Source organism: Oryzias melastigma, linkage group LG18, assembly GCF_002922805.2.
Source record: "Oryzias melastigma strain HK-1 linkage group LG18, ASM292280v2, whole genome shotgun sequence".
Taxonomy (NCBI): Eukaryota; Metazoa; Chordata; class Actinopteri; order Beloniformes; family Adrianichthyidae; genus Oryzias; species Oryzias melastigma.
In genome coordinates, this window is record NC_050529.1 from 14,301,226 (window position 1) to 14,320,343 (window position 19,118).

Below are 19,118 nucleotides of genomic sequence, written 5' to 3' on the forward strand. Positions count from 1 at the left end.
TTTCAATTTTTGGCAAAAAAAGCAAAAATATAAAGAGAAACTAGCATCTCACAAAATGTATTTTGTTTTTAAACGTTTTTATCTTTTTACTTTTGTAGATCCAAAATTAGCTAAAAAAAAGCTAGCTCGTTGCTTAATTACTAGCCAAGCTACAAATTAGCCTAAAATTCCTCAGTAAAATGAATTAGTCAAAAACGTTAGCATGTTGCTAAAATACAAGCTAGTTAACATAAGAAAACTCAGTTTAGGCCAAACTATCCCAAAAAAGCTAGTTTTTAGCTACAAGCCAAACTCCAAAAAAGTCTAAAATGTCTTGGTAAACTAAATTAGTCAAAAGCATGTTGCTAAAATATTAGGCATTTTGTTGAAAATCACTATAAAAGATGAAGACATATCCCATTAATTTATTCAAAGGTTTGCCACTAATCCACTTAAAATTTTGAAATTTGAAGACTTTTTTATTCATTTTGTTTAGGGCATATTTTCCTCTATATTTCAAAAACTACAAGCAGTAATATCCTCAACAAGCTCAAAGTTTTGATACCAAGGTTGCTGAAACTGCTGAAAGTGTGACTATAATTAATGCTAATCAAGTAATTCTTACTTTAAAAAAATACTATTATTTTATTTTTCTTCAGCCAGAGAGCCACCATGGGGAGATAAAAGAGTCACATGTGGCTCTGGAGCTGCAGGCTGCAGACCTCTGAGTTAGGATATCTTGGGGTAGAAGCAAAATAGCAAAAATCCTGTGCACATTTGCATCAGGTTATACCCACAGCTTCCTGGTTTGCATATTCAAAGCAGTAAAAGGTTTGCAGTCTGGAAGCAACTGACAGATTCAAGCTGCACTATTTGACTAAGCAGTTAAGCAAAATATGTTGTAAACCTCAAATGAATCATAAAAAAAATCAAATCCAACAAATGGATATACAAATCTTCATGATTATTCTAACTTTTGGTTTAGCCTAAAGGTGTCAATCTTAGCTGTTAAGAACTACTAACTACTTCTGTCTTCTGGCTTAATATTGGTAGAACATACTTAAAAGAAGTAATTATAATACATTTATTGATGGCGCTTTTAATGTCACTCAAGGAAGTTTATGTAACCGTTGTGCCATCCTATGTATGTTGACATCGGGTCATTTGGAGCCGGTGCACAGAATATTTTTTTTAATGATTTTAGGTTTTCACTGGTGTCCATGGCAGTCATGAAATCCTGCCGTGCGTGTGGTAAGTGTATCGTGAAGTATTTGTAAGGATGATGTGAGTAACATGCACTTATGATGTACGGGTGACGATGTCGTATGGTGTCCTTACACCACACTCTACTCATCAGTAAGGTGCGAGTACTGGCTCCAAACTGGCCATCCGTAGATAGGCAACTACCCATTGGACCCATCTTGATAATCCATGCAACCCTGTACAGGTTTTTTCCATTTTTCATCCACATTTATTCACTTGTAAGGACAGTTGTGACTGAGATGGAGTCTTTTGCAAAACCAAAAAGAATGGAGTAATTGTGAGTAACTGTGTGCATGGACCAGAACAGCTGTGGTGGAAAGTGCAAGAAAGTATTGGATGTGGTTAAGATACCATAAGTGGAAAAGCAGTATTGGTGGAATATTACAAGACCGTCGAGGACAGTGTAATTATCAAATGTCAGTGAAAACCTTTCAACTTTGGAAAAGGTGGATTTGGAGCCAACATGCCAAAATTCAGTATTGCTATTAGTACGTTTAAGGAAGATGGGAGAAAACCAAATGTTGGATAAACAGTGTAAAAGGAGGAATTGTTGTCATTTGTGAAGAAGTGGAGCGAAATGTTATGTTTCTAAAACACATTTCCTTGTGGAAGTAAATAAATGATAAGGGACCCAGGACAGAGCTCTGAGGAACACCACACGTTACTGTAGTTGATTGAGAATGATTCATGATTCAGCGACTTGACAAAATCTGGGAATTTTTTCAGTTATGTTGGTTTGCTTTAGTCTTTGTAGAATTTGTGTCCATTATTGGCTTAGATTTCTGTCACTGCTTTGCTTCAGTTTGGTTCTGAAGTGTTAATAAATCAGAGGCAGTCGCCATGTTGATGGGCCAAAGTAGTTTACCTCTGCATTCAGTTTCTGTCGATATTCATCGAGCTCGGAAAGAGACTCGTGGCTTTGTTGGAAAAACTGGGCTTGGGCTTCCATCAGCAGCAGCATCTGATCAGGAACACAGGACTGCTTTTAGTCTGGAGATACATCCATAGTGCGGGAAGCATTTAATGTAAAACTGGCTAAAAGGAACTTACAGCCATCACAATATCCGTTTTCTTCTTGGCTTCAATGACGTTTATCTAAAAGAAAGATAAAGAAGGGTTAATCTTCCTCTTTAAACCAAAAAAAGCCAAAAATCCCAGTGAAAAATGTGGAGAAAATCCCAGATTTAGACCTATCATCTCTAAACACCCAACTAGAGTCAATCGTCCTTTTTTACTTCATTTTTTTGGGTCTGTGAAAGCATAAATGACCATTTAGATGTTAAAAAAAAGAGCTGGTTGTACACATCTCACCTGGAGAACGTAATCCAAAGCCTCGCATCGAAAGCCCCGCCGAGCATTTAACAGAGCGTTACTCGCCTCCTCCACCTCATGCTGCTTCCCTCGTGGAGCCTGAGCGTTCCTCGCCAGCGCCCCCTCCAGGGCCTCACTGCTGCGCTCAAACTTTTTGCGCACTTCCGTGAAACGACGAACATCTCTGAGGACACGCATAAATGGGCATAAAGTTGACATAAAGTTACAGCCATTGACTGTATAAGGAGAACTGGACTAGAAAATGTCTTACTTTTGGCTCTAAAAAAATTAAGTCAATTCAGTCTCTTTTTTTTTTTTTGCATTATGGACGCTGCCATGTTTGAGCCAGACAACGTTAGTACGCAGTTGTTTAGAGTCAATTGAGTCAATGTTTCTATGGCAACCACTCTCACCAATCAGGAGTGATCTTATTGGAAGGTCAAAACCCATCGCTTGAAAGTAGACGCGGATTAATTCGTCAATCGATGCGAGACCACATCCTTTTATTTATTTCATAACTTAACTTCCACTTTAGGTAAAAATATATTTAAAAAATGGGATTATTACGAAAATGTTGAAAAGGATATCAGAGTAAGAATGATTAATCTAACAAATTATTTTTTGATTTTGACTTCTTGGAGCCATCACGTACTTCCTGTTCCTTCTGGGGGGGGGCACACATTCCAGATCTCTTATGCAGATAATGGTTACAGGACTGAAAAAACAATGTTAAATCTTCCCTTTTGACTTTCTCTTGAACAATTTCCATTAATAGACTAGATGTCTTTGTTATTCATCTAAAAAATCAATGTGTTTAACTACCAAAATTAACTATGACCCTTAGGTTAAAAGGCCTATATCATACAAAATCAACTCTTTGAGCTTTTCAAGTGCATTATAATGTTCATTCCTCACTATAAACAACCCCAAAGCAGTATTTTCATCCATTCACGCATTTCAGAGTATTCCTCTAAAAACCTGGGTTCTCACAAGCTGATATCACCAAGTGAGAACAGCCCCTTTTAGGAAGAGTCTGTGCAGCCAAAACCACCCCCAGGCTAACACAAACACCCAATTTCTCTGCAAAGTTAGCCGTGATCAATCGCTAGCTTCACCGCTCAGCTAGTAGTGATCAGTCACTAGCCTCGCCGCTTAGCTATCTCAGCCACTAACCATGACCATTGTTACACTGGTTCTTTCTTTGCAAAAGTTTGAATTTTGTTTGTTTTCGTGGGTGAAACGCAGACACAATGCCGAGGCCACCTCTAGGATGACATCATGAAATGGGCGACACCCACAAGTAGAGATCGAGGCCTCTTGCTTCCATGTAGGAAAAAACTCACAAAAATAACTAATATTTCATAAATAATTTGTTCTTTAGTGCGCCAAAGGTAACATATGATCATCATATCTAAAAGACTTAAGAAAATCATGGTATATAGGCCCTCTAAACTTTGATGTCTAAATATTCCAAATGGTTAAAGCCAAATACAGCAATACTCAAGAGGGTGATTACATCTGTAGACATTAGGTAAGTAAATTCATTTAAGCCACTTTTGTTGGGCAACATGCGCCAAACCCAGAAGGATCAAAAAAACAAACAGAGAGGATGGCCAAGCAGGTAACTCACTCCTTCACAAAGTTCTGCAGCTTTGTCTTCACCGACTTCTGTGTGGTCTCGATCATTTCCTAAACAAAAAAAAAATGGATAAAACATTAATAGCACACCGTTTGCAGTAGATCCAGTTTACTCAAAAGCAGTTAGCTTTGTGTAGCCAGAGGCTTTGCTTGATCAAATACAGCAGCTGATAATTGTCACTGGAATGAAGAAGTTACACAAACTGAAGCAGACAGGCAGACACACTCACCCCCTGAGCCTCCAGGATGACTGACAACTTTGTGGAAAATGTGCCCAAGCATTCCTGTGGGGCAGACGTCTCAGTTTAGACCTTTCACCAAATGACACATTTTTGGTTCACCTTCTGAAACCTTATGTTTGATGCCAATGATCCATTTTGTCTATTACATTAACAAGATAAGCAGTTTAATCTATAATTTGATCCCACTTCATTTTGACAAGTTAGTATAAAACTACGTTCACATATAGCATATGGTGTTCACACTGCACAAGCAAGGAGGGGCTTCTCCTCCTTTTTTTCTTTTTCTACAGTTTATTAGCGACAGATGAAAGGGTCTTGGGTGCAAAATGACAATGTCAAATCTCGTCAAACTTTCTCCAGTGTTTTCTTTCACAGCTCTATTCCGATACATGACTGGATTTGTCGTATAAAACACAAACCGCAATTATAAATTTCTCCTTCATGATCAATTTTCAAACGGTTGGCACTACCAAATCCAAGTCCCTGATTGGTGGTAGTTTGACCTGTTTTAGCTTTTAACTCACGTTCAATGGCCGTGTGTTTTTCATAAGCCTGAAAATGGTCTTAAAAATGGGCATAGCAATCCAAGAACGCAAGAGTTTTGAACTGGAAGCCCAAAACCTACATCTACATAGACTTTTCATTGTAAATAGTTGCTTAAACACACGGTGCCGTGTAGTGAACATAGTTTTAGTCACCTTGAAATTACTGTCAGGCAAGCAGAAAAGCCAGAGATTGCGCATTACCCCCATGTTTCCACATTTACATACATAACGCTGACTACTGTGTGAGTGAGCGCTTCTCACCTCCATCATCGTGTCCCTGGAACACTGGTGTCCCAGTTCCCGAAGGCCGTTGAAAAAGCTCTTGCTGGTCTGACAATAGGCCCGGCCCGCGTCCAGCATGGCCTGGCATTGTTTCACAAGCTAGAAAGCACAAACAAGGAACGCCAGAGGAAAGTTAGAGCAACAGAAATTACCACAGGCAACAAATGATATCTGTTTAAATAATATCCTAATAATAATATCAACAAAAATCACACAAACTCTTTTTCATACTGTCTCATTGAGCGTGCAGCTAAATGTGTGTCTACCAAACTCAGCTTGGACTTAAAGTCATGGTCTAAATATCTTGGCACATACAGTAAATGGCTGAGGTCACTTGTTCCACAGTGATGTCAATTGGCTCTTGTGTCTGAAACAAGCAGTAAAAAGTCTGTTCTTCCTTCATCCATTGCATTTTCTAAACCTGATGTATATTCCTTTTGGGGTCACTGGACACTGGACAGTTCACCAGACCATCGCAGATGATGCTCTTCATTCAATAACCCCAATGTCTCACATTTTCTTACAAAGATTTGCTCTTCTACAATCCAGGTCATGTAGGAATCCACAGATTGTTGCACCTTCACTTGTCTTCTTCAAAAATGCCAAACCTGTAATAGCTGGATAGATCTAATACATATTTATACTAAAGTCAACCATCAGTTCATAATGATCAGTTATAGCAAAGGTGTGTAAAACACCTGAACAGCCTCACATTGCAACACAGACTGAACATCATTGATGACTGTTGACCACAGACATGGTTTGTGCTCTTCACTTGTTTCTCCCACGATTTACCACAAACTATTTCCAAAGAACACACCAGCCAACTCACGGCTAACGAAATATTGATTGGTAACAAGGTGACATCATTTCTATGCTGTAATATCCTGATTGGATTTGGGTTAATGGTGTTTATGGATTTGTTTCCGTAACCACACAACAGGTTTCAGAAAATCTAAATAGAGCTCAAACATGTGCTTTTGGTTGGACCTTTTCTCCATTTCCTGTCAAAGATATTTTCAGTCGGGAGAACCCTCCAACAAAAATATTTAACAAAAAACCCAAACGTAGCAGATCTCGTTTGTTTTTGAATAGTTGACTAAATAAATGGGACAAGAAATTTTTGATGCGACCACAGGTCTGAATACCGGTAACTGTTGGCAGAAAACTTTGAGTTTCATTAGTATTCTGGCAGTTTTCGTTTTGGCACCTGATGAGGCTGCAGTGGTCATTTTTAAAAATTAGCTTTTCCTGCTGTAAAAAGACAAAACATCTGCAGGGAAAATAAATAAATCCTTTCTAGAATCACATTTGTTCAAAAAGCCATGGCATCCTTCTCATTCTGAGGGACATACAGAAAAGCAAACAGCAAATTATTATTTTTTTAGGGCTGTACTACAAATCACCCTTTTAGCCTAGATTTGAAAAATAAAAACAGAAATGAGTAATTGGCACATAACAATGTTCTGGCTCAAATGAGAACCTTTCACAGATAACAGATGTGATTCGGTCCTTAATTTACACACATCCGCCAAGTTTGGTTTCAGTACTGAAATATACAAATAGTAAAAAGAAAGTAATAAAAGGTTTGATGGTCACGAACAATGTTACCCCTGCTAGCAAGAAATTTGCTATAATTTGCGTGACAAGTCTATAGAATGAGATCCGGAACCAGAAGTTACAGATTATTATTTCTTAGGAATGATGTACATCAGGGGAATCAAACGCCAAGCCTCAAGACCCTGCTGGCCCCGCCTCGAACGTTTAATTGACAGATTTCTGGGAGGGGTGTGGACTTCAAACAAGCCAGAACAAGCTCACTCATGATTGGCGACAATAGTTCCTCTAAAAACGTGATCCGATCAACTCGGACTAATCAACCATTTGCAATCGTGGAGGTAGATGTATCAGTAAGTAATGGCAAAGGCACTGGCCTGATTTCATGAGGGCTAGAGGTAAGGCATTTCCTATGAGGGGCCTCAACACTTGTTATGTCCAGTTCGTACGAATACAGTCAATGGTCACACCTTAGGACAAGTCACCAGTTGGAGGAAGCCAGATTGCCCAGAGAAAACCCAAGCATGCACCAGAAGAACATCCACACAGAAAGGTCGTGGATGAAATCTGAACCAGGGCTTACTTGCCGAGAGGCCAGAGCGCTAACCACTACACCACCATCCCCATCATCTAACAATCCAGTTCCTTTTAATTGCTTTCAGAGGTCACTACCATAGAATGGTTTTCAATTTTACGCCAAAAAGTCTTTCTCTTCTAACTGCGACTGTATGCACTATTAAATCAGCAACTTATTGAGTTCAAGCCCACCACAGTTTTTGGGTGTCACTATGTCCAAATGGGCGATAGAAAATACGAGATGCTCGGAAGGAAAAAAAAAAAAGTTGGGTCTCAACATAGAACCCTGAGGTACTCCATAGCTAACAAAAGCTTGCCTTCCTGGATCGGGACATACTGCGGCAGAATAACCAATACAATTTGACAAAGGATATTACAACAATTAATAATAAAATACTTTATGCTTGCAGTAAAGTTGTATTAATCCCCACAATACACTCCATTAAAGGCTCCCAGGTATCAAGTAGACACATTTTATTTGGCTTTTCAGCATTATAATAATAGTATCTATAAAAGTACCATATTTTTCTGACACTCAGAAAGTCAGAGCAGCAAATAATGCATAGTAAGGAAAAAAAAACATAATAAAGTAGTTGCACTTTTAGGAGAAATTGATTTAACAAAATGTGTGAACAAGAGCGGACGTTTCATCTTGAAAGGTAAATAGATAACAATAATAGACTGAATAAATACACACTTTACAACACATCGATGCTTATTTAGCCTCACAAAGCATAGGAGGGTAAATTAGTGTAACATGAAAAATTATTAAGAGAACCACAACATAACAACTCAACTCTTTGTATCACTTTAAGTCACTAAATCTGTTGCAATCTTCATCCATCAAGCCCAGCGTAAGATTCAGCGGCACTTCTTCTTCTTCTGCTAATCTATTAGTAACAAATACGTATACACATGTCTACAGTGCCCTCTAGTGGTTGATGTTGCTATTCATGTTTTTTTAAATCACATATAAGTCGCACTTATAGCCAAACTGTGAAAAAACTGTGACTCCAAAAATGATGGTAAGTGAACTTCACTCATGTCTCTTGTGTCAAAATGTTATGCCGTTGCGCTCAGCATCCTCTTTATTTTTACACTTTACTCTTACTTTGGTTTGTATATCTCACAACATTGCACAATAAAACCACTGCTGAATCATTGCTGGAGCCCCTCGATGACCCGCATGACACGGGAAATATGCAGCGTTAACTCTACAGTGTCCAGGTACTGATAACCCAACAGTTCTTGTGAAGGAATGCAATTAAATAAATGCAATCATGTGTGAAATTTCTGTTTTTAAAAAATATAGAATTGTGTTTTTTTTCAAACGTACTCTTTCCCCTTCTAATAGAGCAAGAGCAATACAGATGTAATTTACTACAATACATATTTATGTAAATCAAACAGAAAATCTTCATTTTGAATGAACTTTTGTTACGAAATAATTATGTTTTTAGAATTTATCCAATCACTTCTACATCAGCTGTCCTGTTTGAATGACACTTCAACTGCAAGTGAAGATATTTTCTACTTCTAGTGAAAAAAAAGTACAGAATGCAGCACTATATCGCTTAATTATAACCCTCTTCAGGCCTAAACTTTCACATTTGGTGTGAAATCAGAGTGTGCAGAAAGTGAAAAAAAGGCTATTGGAGTTTCTTTTCATCCAGTTAAGCCAGTTTTCTCTGATGCAGGTAAAAAAAGACTAAATAATAGTAACTCGCTTTTTATCTATGCTTATTAGTTACGGTGGGGAACAGAAACCAGCATGTGACTGACGTCTGTGTGTTGAACCTGAAACTGTTACCCATATAAAAGCAAAATGGGTTATCTGACCAGAGTGGAACAAAGCGCAGTTCTGTCTGCAGACATATGATGGGGAAGCAGTACCTGCAGATACTTCCTGCTGCTTCTTTCAGGTGAATTTTCACTCCCACCACTTGCTGTACACGAGCCCCAGCAGTCAGTGTGTTTGTGAGTGTGTGCGCTTGTGGAGCAGAGCGCTGCGTGGGCGTGCGCTTTTGTGCCTCACCTTGTCTAGTCGAGTCTCGAGTTCACTCACGTCGGTTTGGACGTCTTCGATGGCAGCTCTGAAGGAGACACACAAAAACACAGTTACACACATGGGAACGCTCTGAACTTTTAAAAGAGGTTGCATAAAAACAAAAACTATCTTTAGGAATTTAATCTTCAAACACATTTTTGCAAGTTTTCGGTTGAACATGACGCCCATTTTTACTGATTTGAAGAGGCATTTAATGAAAATAGGACAACTTTCTTGACATTAAAATGAATAAATAAATAATCGCTATTGTACTTTTTTAGGTCATGTGACTTTGGCCCCCAAAAAATTCAAATACAAAAATAAAAGTCAATCAGGATTCTTAAAATAAAAATTCAACAAAAAGACCAAAGAGTTATTTAAAAAGTATTTCAAATTAAAAGGTTTTCCAATGCAACATTTTTAAAATTTAAAATCTCTTGTAAAGAGGGTCAAATTTGGTGAGATGAAATAATTATTCTATAATAACAAAAAATATGATTTGATTTGAATTTTTAATGACTCATTTCAAGAATTCAAGGCAAGATTGTGTAATAAAATCAACAACCATAAAAAATATGTTACATATAGGATAACTGGTCATTAATTATATTGCTTGAAAGGGAGTGGGAGGAAGCGAACTTATATAATCCCATTCTGGCAAAATGCAAATGACTACTTAATATAACATTTTATTGCAATAAGACACTTTTCATTACTACACATAAGACAGAAATATATCTAAATATGTATTTTTTTAACCAAAATTACTATAAATATCATATTAAAAGGTCAGAAATAAATGATTTTATAACGGGAGTTGGTGGAAATTTAAATGGGGGCCACACTTTGGACATGTCTGATTTAAATAATACCAAGTTAAAAAAAAGGCACGCTTTCTCATTTCAGCAGCATAATTTAATTTTAACTTTGGTTTGAATAAAGTTTAATTTAGTTGAGAAAACCTTGAATATTATCCCAAAATGTTTATTATTTCTTCACTTTTTAAAATACAAGAATAAATCACAAAACGCCTTTTATTTTGTGCTGTTTGTGTTTATTTTTTAAATAAAGGGACATCTTTACCCTGTGTTGTAGCCACATTTTAATATATTTAAAAAAAATGTCAAAAGGTAAGAGAAATATGGAAAAAATTAGGATAAAAGAAAATACTACTCACAAAAAAATCTAGACCTTGAAGCAAAGACATAAGAGTTGAGCATCTTTCCTTCTCACACGATCCATTTGTCCATCAATCAATACATGACTTTATGGTGATGTGATACAGTCCAATTCTATGACTTTAATGGATACAATTTAGATATTTATTATTTATTTGGCATTTAAAACTTTAAATGAAAATGATTTTTTAATAGAGAAACTCTTTTAGGTCTTTTAGATGGTTTTATAAAGTGAATCATATTTATTTATTCAAGTATTGTTTGAAATGTCTCACAACAACAAAAACCGCGAGACTGACTGAATATTCAACACAAGCTGGTTCTCGCGAGATTTTTTTGTTTTAGTCGCGATGTGGAGCTGCTCAACTAATGGTTTAGGTGGAAAACATAAGTAAGACACAAAAGGAAGCCCACAAATATTTAAATATCGTCTTGTCAGCATTTTAAATCAATACAAGTATTGCCAAACAAAATATCGTGATATATCGCCAAATCGATTTCCCCCTACACCTTTTACACTCTCTTCCACTAGTTTACAACCCCCTTACCTCACACCCCCATTATAACTTTACAGGTAAAACAAAATATTTCAAACATTTTTTTCACCTGCTCCTGATTCACAACGACTTGAATAAAGAAATAATCAGGTTAAGGTTTAAGGTTAATTTTCATTTTATATGTCCTCCATCATTAGAAAGATGCAACTAGTGCTGCCACAACAGATTATTTTAATAGTCGACTAATAACCAAATTTTCGGTTACTAATCGGGTCAAGCGCAAACTGGAAGTAAAGCAGACTTCTTAACCATCATTAACTTTAAACTAACTAAAAACTAGATATATAGCATTGTTAGTGATAATTCTAGTCTGAATGATGTAAGATGAATTTGGCTGGTGAAGAGACTAGTGCTGATAGCTGAAGATGCTGAAACTGATCGCTAAAATTGCTGAAGCTAATGGCTGAAAATGATGAAGCTGATAGCCAGCTAAAATATGCCAAATTAGCCTAAAAACGAAACAAAAAAAGCCGATATTAGCCAAAACAGCTAGCATACAGTTGAAATATTAGCTTGACTCCAAAACAGCCTAAAAAACATAAAAATCCTAAGTTAGCCAAAAAAGCTAGTATTTAGCTGAAATATTAGCTAACCTCCAAATTAGCCTAAAAAAATAGCCAAAATAGCTAGCATGCAGCTGAAATGTTAGCTAACCTCTAAATTAGCCTAAAAAAAACCCAAAATAGCTAGCATGCAGCTGAAATGTTAGCTAAAATAGCCAAAAAAACCTCAATAAATGCCAAAATAGTGCAACAAGCTAGCATAATGCCATTATACCTTCTAACTTTACTACACTCTGACTCCATATAATATAAAGTAACGACTAATCGACTATTAAATTAGTCGTCGACTATTTTAATAGTCGATTTGTCGTCGATTAGTCAACTAGTTGTGGCAGCCCCAATTGCAACTAGAACATGTAAAAACACAAATTTCATCAAAGTGGCTCTTTAAAAGATTAGAAAATTCTGAGTTCATATTTGTGCTTCACTCCTGGGTTGAGTTACTTCAAACTACCACTACTTTAGGCGCTCTTCTCCAGAGCACACACTTCACTCAAAGCTATTTTTAGCCATATTTTTAAATGTTGTCCCACCTTTAATGGATCAAAGACTGTGTTTTCTTCTCCATTTTGCAGGCTGATAAAATTACTTGTAGTTCTCTCCAAACCGCATGGATGACTGTTATAATGCAATACAATGAGACTACAACATTTGAGCAATCAGGTGGAAAGAATGAAGCTCCCGGCTTATGTATGGAAATGCAACGACTGAGGTTATGTTTTGACTCAAACAGGCACATCTGCAGGAAAGACCCCTTAAAAAGTCCTGTGTACGGCTCACGCTTTTGGCCTCCACTCACACCAACAGTTCAACCATGTGGTTTCCGCTGCCTTCCACCACGACAGGAAAAAAGAGACGAGTCTGAGCGAGGAGAAGACACTAGCTGATTGTTTGTTTGTGTGAGGACTTAGAGCTCAAACATCGTAGAGGAGGGGTGTAAAAAGGATGAATAAGTGACCCTTTTTTTTGCTTCTTTCTGCAAGAAAGCATATTAAGAGCTAAAGTTTCTGGTTCTCTCTGCAGAAGAAGAGAAAAAAACACTTCCTGTCTCCTGTTGATCATCTCAGCACATCTCACCCCACTTCCTGCTACCCTCCCACCTCTCCGTTACCTAGCAACAAGAGGTAGCAGGTCTTACGTGCTTGCCCAAAGTGTCATCTGCACATTTTTTTCTGATAGTGGCGTCCGTCTGCTCCGTCTCACTTTCCCACAACCTGACATGCGGCGTGATCCTTCCCTTCCCTTTCCCCTCTTTCTTTCTTTCCTTCCTTGCCTCTCGGGTCCTCCACCAGCTCAGAGTTTCCACCACCCGGCAGGAGCCTCATGACTTACTTCAAACCTGGCAACCAGAGGGCTGACTTCAATCAGCTGGCAGAGAGCAGGCCTGGAGCCAGAGCTGAGAGAGCACACCCATGCTCTCCCTTAAGCCACTTGCTAAACCAGCTTAGTGACACTTCCCCTTTGATTATGATGTTGAAAGAAAATCAATTATTGCTCTGAAAAATAAAATGTTTGAATGGTTAACAAAAATATTAAAAAATCTTCATATAAAAAGGGAGGTTTGAGTGAATTCCTATAATTGGTAGATAGGTTATCTTTGTGCAAAATACCAGAAAGGCGCCAGGAGTAAACATGCATCATGCCTCAGATCTTCCTGCACTGAGAGTTGACCCCTAACCTTAACATCCTTTGACCTTATAGGGGTCACCCCAAAAAAATCATGCGTATTTACGCGTTTTTCTTGCCAAATTCCAACTAGTTACACCGATTTATGTATTTATGTGGATGAAATACAACAGAGATGAGGAAAAAACTACAACCTGAAGCGTGGAGAGTCTTTCAAACACTCCTCAAAGTCCAGCTTCACGGTCATCCTGGCGTTTCTGTGCGTAAAAACGGCGCGTCTTACTCCTTTTGGAACTTTTCTTCGTCTGCTTTTTTTTCTTCTTCTTCAGTAGTCCATTCCCGCAGGTTGGCGCATCGTCTCAAGTCGAATCGTCTTCCTAAAGAAGTTCGGCTCTTTCCGCGCGCCCTCGGCTCGGCTCGTGTCCTGTCAGCACTGATGGACGCGCGCGGACGGAGATCGGAGCGCTGGGATCATCTTATCCGAAAGGTTGAGCTCCGGTGGGACTAAAAGTTCCTGCTGAGTTCAGAGCGGCTTGTGTGTAGCGGTCTGTCAGAAGTTCGAGTCTCTGCGCCTCTCTCTAGCGCGCGCGTGAGGTCGTCCCCCCTCCTCTCCTTGCCATCACACTTCACTCCATTTCCGGGTTTGCAGTCGCTCTTAAAACAGTTATGAAACTGCGCTCAGTTCGACAGCAGTGCATCACTACCAAACTCTGACAGATAAATACATCCAGGACAACATATGCCTGTCCTTCAGTTTCTCCTGCCTGTTGGCTTCAGGGGTTTGCTGTAAGGAAACTGACTGGGTGTGAGTGTGATCACTTGACAAACTGGTCTGTTGTGTTTTTGTTGAGAAATATGCCAGAAGGTTTGTTGCTGCCAAATACTGTCTATGAGGGTTAGCTAGAACTAGAACTAAAATAGTTTTTTTTCCTTAAGTTGAATTTTATATGTGGGAATGTAATACATTTTTAATTCTATTTCTCTAGTGGTGTTTTAACGCGTTCTAGTGTTTTTTTCTGATGTTTAAAGAAAAACTGAGATCCAAAATTAGATTTCTGAGTATATTTTTATTCACATTTTTTGGGAATCAGGGAAAAAAGGTTGGAAACATCTTAAAGGTGTGACTAGACCACTCACCACTCTATTTTGATGCATCCACTTGCAGACAAATAGATGTAGGCAGGGCCGGTCCTGGGCATAGGCGACCTAGGCGGCTGCCTGGGGTACCAAATAACAATGATAATGTATGTATCTATATATATATATATATATTTGCTAAACAGTTTGACGCAATACTAATTTCCTGTAAAAATTAAAAGACGTAAATAAAATATCTCAATAGTTTGATGTAATCAGTAACTCTCCATTGCAGCAGAGTTCCTGTCGCTTCTCGTACTTCTTCAAAAGTTTAAGGATGAAAACAGGAAGAGGAGGAAATACGGGCTTAAAGCAGAGGTTTGTCTGTTTCACGTATATAAAATTTACCTCCCCCCTGCATTTTGGTCAAAAAAGAGAAATTTAACTGCCGATTTCGTTTTTTTTTTTTTTTTTAACACCCTTAACAGTTGAAATGCCCCTACTTTGCTCTTAAATATTAGCTGATTGGTGGCACTTTCAGTTAGTTACCCGGTTCCAACCCCTGCTGTAATGTTTAAGTCCAAACCACTAAAGAAACTGTGGACAAACCCATTCAGGGCCCACATTTTCTGCCTACTTATAAACCATATGGGTCCTATTTGGCCTCGCTGGGTGGGTAGGAAGTGAGAAAGAGGTCATCTCTCCAAAGTGGAGTGACAGTGGACGGTCCATGACCTTCTCTGATTCCTCTGGGAGCAAAATGCCTTCTGGAGCCATCCCTGATCCCAAATAGCAGACTTCAAGGTGTTAAAAATCCCACCCATAACTTAGAGGTTAAGTTCTAATGAACAACAGCCACTCTGCAGAAACTATGTCCTAAAAAACGACAGAATTTTTAATTATTAAAATGACATAATCATAGTTAAACGACCAGTTGAGAAACTCTGAAAACAAAAGATGAATCGAGTGGGACTTTATTTGAAAAAAAGTTTAAAATTACTCAACATTTACTTTATGTTATTTTAAAAATGACACATTTATAGTTAATAAGTCTGGGCTACGTCTCATACAGAATCCATCTACCCATTTCCTGAATCCACTGAATCCCTTCATAGAAACATAGACAAACTGCAAAACTCTAGTATTATTTAATATCTTAATGCTTCTTGTAGAAGCTAATTTACTTAGATGGACACTTTTTTTCTACAAGAATGAAAATACAAATTTAAAAATAATCAAACAGTTAATGTGGAAAAAATTATATACATCAATACAAAAGCACAGAGACACGTCAAAATGATAAAAAGACACCATGTCTGTATGAAATTCACAGTAAAAATATATTTAATTTTCTAGTTGAGTTTAAACCCAAAACTTATGGTTTAAAAAACTGGTTTGCATAAACTAGGAATTGAAAAAGTCAAATTTTAATGATAAAGTTGGATTTTTCTTACATTAAAAACAAACTTGAAGCATTTTGCCTTAAAAACTAACATGTTAGTTGATTTTATATTGTTTTCTTTAAGATCTACCAGGTTTTAGATAATTGATGTTTAAACTTAACCCTAATTAAGCCTCATTGTTCTATACATACAGTATATACTTTTCCCTAAAATACTAAAATACACCTCCATTGTGCACATTGACATTATCTTAAAAGAAGATGCATGTGCAGGACCTTGTGCTGCTATTAAAATTCTCTTCTTCACACAAAATCCTTGAGCTTTTTTGTCTTAAACATACCTTTTTAGTTTGTGTTTTTGTAGTTTCAATGCTTCACAACATTTTTGTCTCCTTTGAAATACCTTTGGGCACTGAAGGTTCCACACAAATCGAGTTGAGTGATTTTAGATGTACTTGACTAAACAAATATCTCACATTGTTGGAAAATGATTGCGAGTCACTGCTCAAGGTCCAGAGTAGAACACTGATGCTGTTCTCTAAAATGATCCATAGATAGAGGCCTTTTGAGTGTGACAGAAACATCTCAATCACTGTCTTTTGTCTCTTTACATTAAACAAAAGGCTAGCCAGGACTTTTATCTCAGCTGTCATCTGCATCTTGATCACTTTAGAACTTGAGCTAAAAAGCACTGGAGGAAAACTATCTTCAACTGGTTTTTATCTGACTGGAAGAGCAGACATCAGTGGGTGTTGATCAGTTTCTGAACTTTGTTTTCAGGTTAAAGGTTTCATCTCAACTCAAGACAGTAAGACTTGCATCAGTCGAATTATAACACACTACTTAAGCTCATTTAGAGTCAGAAAAGAGTTATTTTTCCTGTGTTTTCAGGCTTTGTAGTAAGGTCAGGCACTCTGACTTAAATATTTGTCATAAAGTGTTAGCACCTCTTGCTTTAAGCGGCTATTTTCAGTGAGAATGAATGCATTCCTTTGATGTCTAAGACTATCTTGAGTCCAAAACAATTAGCTTAGGCGTCATAGCTGTGACTAAAAACATTGTTATTGTTCTGCGTTGATGCAGATGCAGTCAAGGCCTCATTTACCGGATTCAATTTAGCTAATAATGCTACTCATAAGGTAAATTGTAGTTCACAGGATTAAATCAAACTTCAGAGATTCTGCTGATTTAGTTATTATTGGACACCTTTTTAGATTAAAATACACATTTAGAAAGAAATATTGAGAAACTCAACTGTCAAGCCAATATGCTAACTAGTTAGCATTACTCAGATTAGCAAATATTATACAATCAACGTTATTACCCCTAAAAATACAAAAAAATATCGTCAAAATTATTAGACTAATCAACTATTGGCACTTTCACCGTTAAAATACATCAATAAATGAACATTAGCATGTTAGCTTTTCGATTAGCGTTAGCATGCTACATAAAACTATACATTGTAGCTCATAATTTATGTTATTCTAGGGTGAAAATGTGACAGAAGTACAGAAATATTCATTATAGTCTCTTTTTTGAAATCCTTTTTTAGTTTTAAAAGAATTAATAACTACAAATTCAGCAAAATTTCTTTACCCAAACAGCTTACATCATGATTAATAACAAAAGATTTTAACTAACTTCATTTATGCTAAAATAACTCAAATATGAGCATTTTAAAAGTGCAAACTTTTATATTCGCTCATACTATCTATCAGTTGGACCATTTTCAAAATGTAAGTACCACAAATAGGGAGTCTGTATTCAATATAGAGTTATATTTAGCTCATTAATGCTCATTAGATCCAGCTACAACAAAACACTCACTGCTGACACCTAGTGTTTGGTAACATAATTACAAATCTGGTAAATTGTCATAAATTTTTTATCTTTTTCCATAAGGATTCTAGAGTCATTACACGGACATAATAACCCTTTAGTGCCACAACTGTAGCTCCACCTTTTTTTGACTATCATAACTCTTCGAACGTTAGCGCAATTAGGCTAATTTCAACGCTTTCTAGACCGTACAAAAACAGCTTTCCACTGTTACTTTTTACTAACGTAAAGTTTTGCATTAAATAGCAAAATTCTCTATCTTCAATTTTTTAAAAATCAAAATATTACTTTTTTGAGCACATTTTCATTTTTTTTTAAGTTTTAAAATGTCTTCTTGGAAGACAAGGCAACACATTATGACTTTCTCAAGTTAAGATGATGGAGTTAGGAAAGCATTAAAACCAAGACATGAAATAATGCTCTAAGCCTCAGAGGAACCATTTAGTTACCGATACTGAGGGAGTTGCAGGAAGTTGCATGCAACTGCTGCGGTTAACACTCAGGAGATTCTTGAGCAACAAAAACAACAACAAAAATATGCTAGACATCCAGATCTAAATAAATTGTAGTGTTAAAAATGGATGTCACAAATATTTTTTAGGTTTTATTTTCTGTAACTGTATTTCTTCAGCACTGCTTTTATCTTGAGCAGTATGTCTCCCTCTGCTGGTAAAAGAAGGTTACTGCAGGCGTGCAGAGGCTGATTATCTCGTGTGAATGAAATGACAGAGTTGGATTATGTTTTGAGTCACACCTGTGGGTGCACTCCTGTCATCTTTCTGTGTTTTAAAGGAATAATTACAGGGCAGGAACGCCTCGACTAACGGCTGTCTCGTTTCCTGAGAAAGAAAGTTAGTGTGTCACAACTATAAACTCATCCAAACAATAAATTCTTTTCGGATTATTTCATTTCCCCCCGGGGTGAGATGTCAAACTCTCCGCCTTCCTCCAAAAGCGCGCACGCGGGGCTGTCAAAAGTGCAGCTGTGCTGGACGCATGCGCCAAAGTCGCAAACAGACAGCACAGATCAGTCACTCAGCGCTGACACAGAATCGGTTTGACCGCAGATAAAGAGTTTATTCCAAGAAGATAAACTTGGCTACTCGACAGGTTCTTGTTTGTCTCTTGACAGGAGATCCCTGCGCGCGCCTGTTCACGTTACAAGCGAGACGCAACGTGGCGTCAGACAGCTGGTGGATTTTCAAAATAAAATCTGAACATTAAAAAGAAGAACTGTAATAACAGCTTTAGTGGAGTAAAAATCATGTTTTAAACATATAATGTCTACATGTGTACTTTGAATGTAAGTTATGGCTTGAAAAAACGTTTTTTTCTTACTTTGTAATACTAATAAAGTGTATCTGGTTTGCTTACATGCATTTGGGGAATGTTTTCTCTTTGGAGAAATTGTTTAAGAAAAATATATACTGCTT

The 19,118-nt window shown here is 37.3% G+C and overlaps 1 protein-coding gene across 4 annotated transcripts in view; it reads right to left on the bottom strand.

The window, feature by feature from the left end:
• The window catches only part of acap1 (ArfGAP with coiled-coil, ankyrin repeat and PH domains 1), a 36,918-nt gene that overhangs the window by 16,545 nt on the left and 1,255 nt on the right, over window positions 1–19,118 (bottom strand). For 2 of the 4 annotated variants that reach the window (XR_002920852.2, XM_024287780.2), the window contains exons 2-8: window positions 9,429–9,486; window positions 5,240–5,359; window positions 4,422–4,475; window positions 4,184–4,242; window positions 2,554–2,737; window positions 2,293–2,337; window positions 2,108–2,203 (exon numbers count right to left, since the gene is read on the bottom strand). Coding sequence is in view for 2 of the 4 variants with exons in the window: in XM_024287780.2 (XP_024143548.1) it covers window positions 2,108–2,203; window positions 2,293–2,337; window positions 2,554–2,737; window positions 4,184–4,242; window positions 4,422–4,475; window positions 5,240–5,359; window positions 9,429–9,486 (616 nt within the window). In the remaining 2 variants the exon portion in view is untranslated. Of the gene's footprint in view, window positions 1–2,107; window positions 2,204–2,292; window positions 2,338–2,553; window positions 2,738–4,183; window positions 4,243–4,421; window positions 4,476–5,239; window positions 5,360–9,428; window positions 9,487–13,558; window positions 14,295–19,118 lie in introns of those variants that run through there. The other 2 variants (XR_002920853.2, XM_024287781.2) reach the window with 2 other exon arrangements.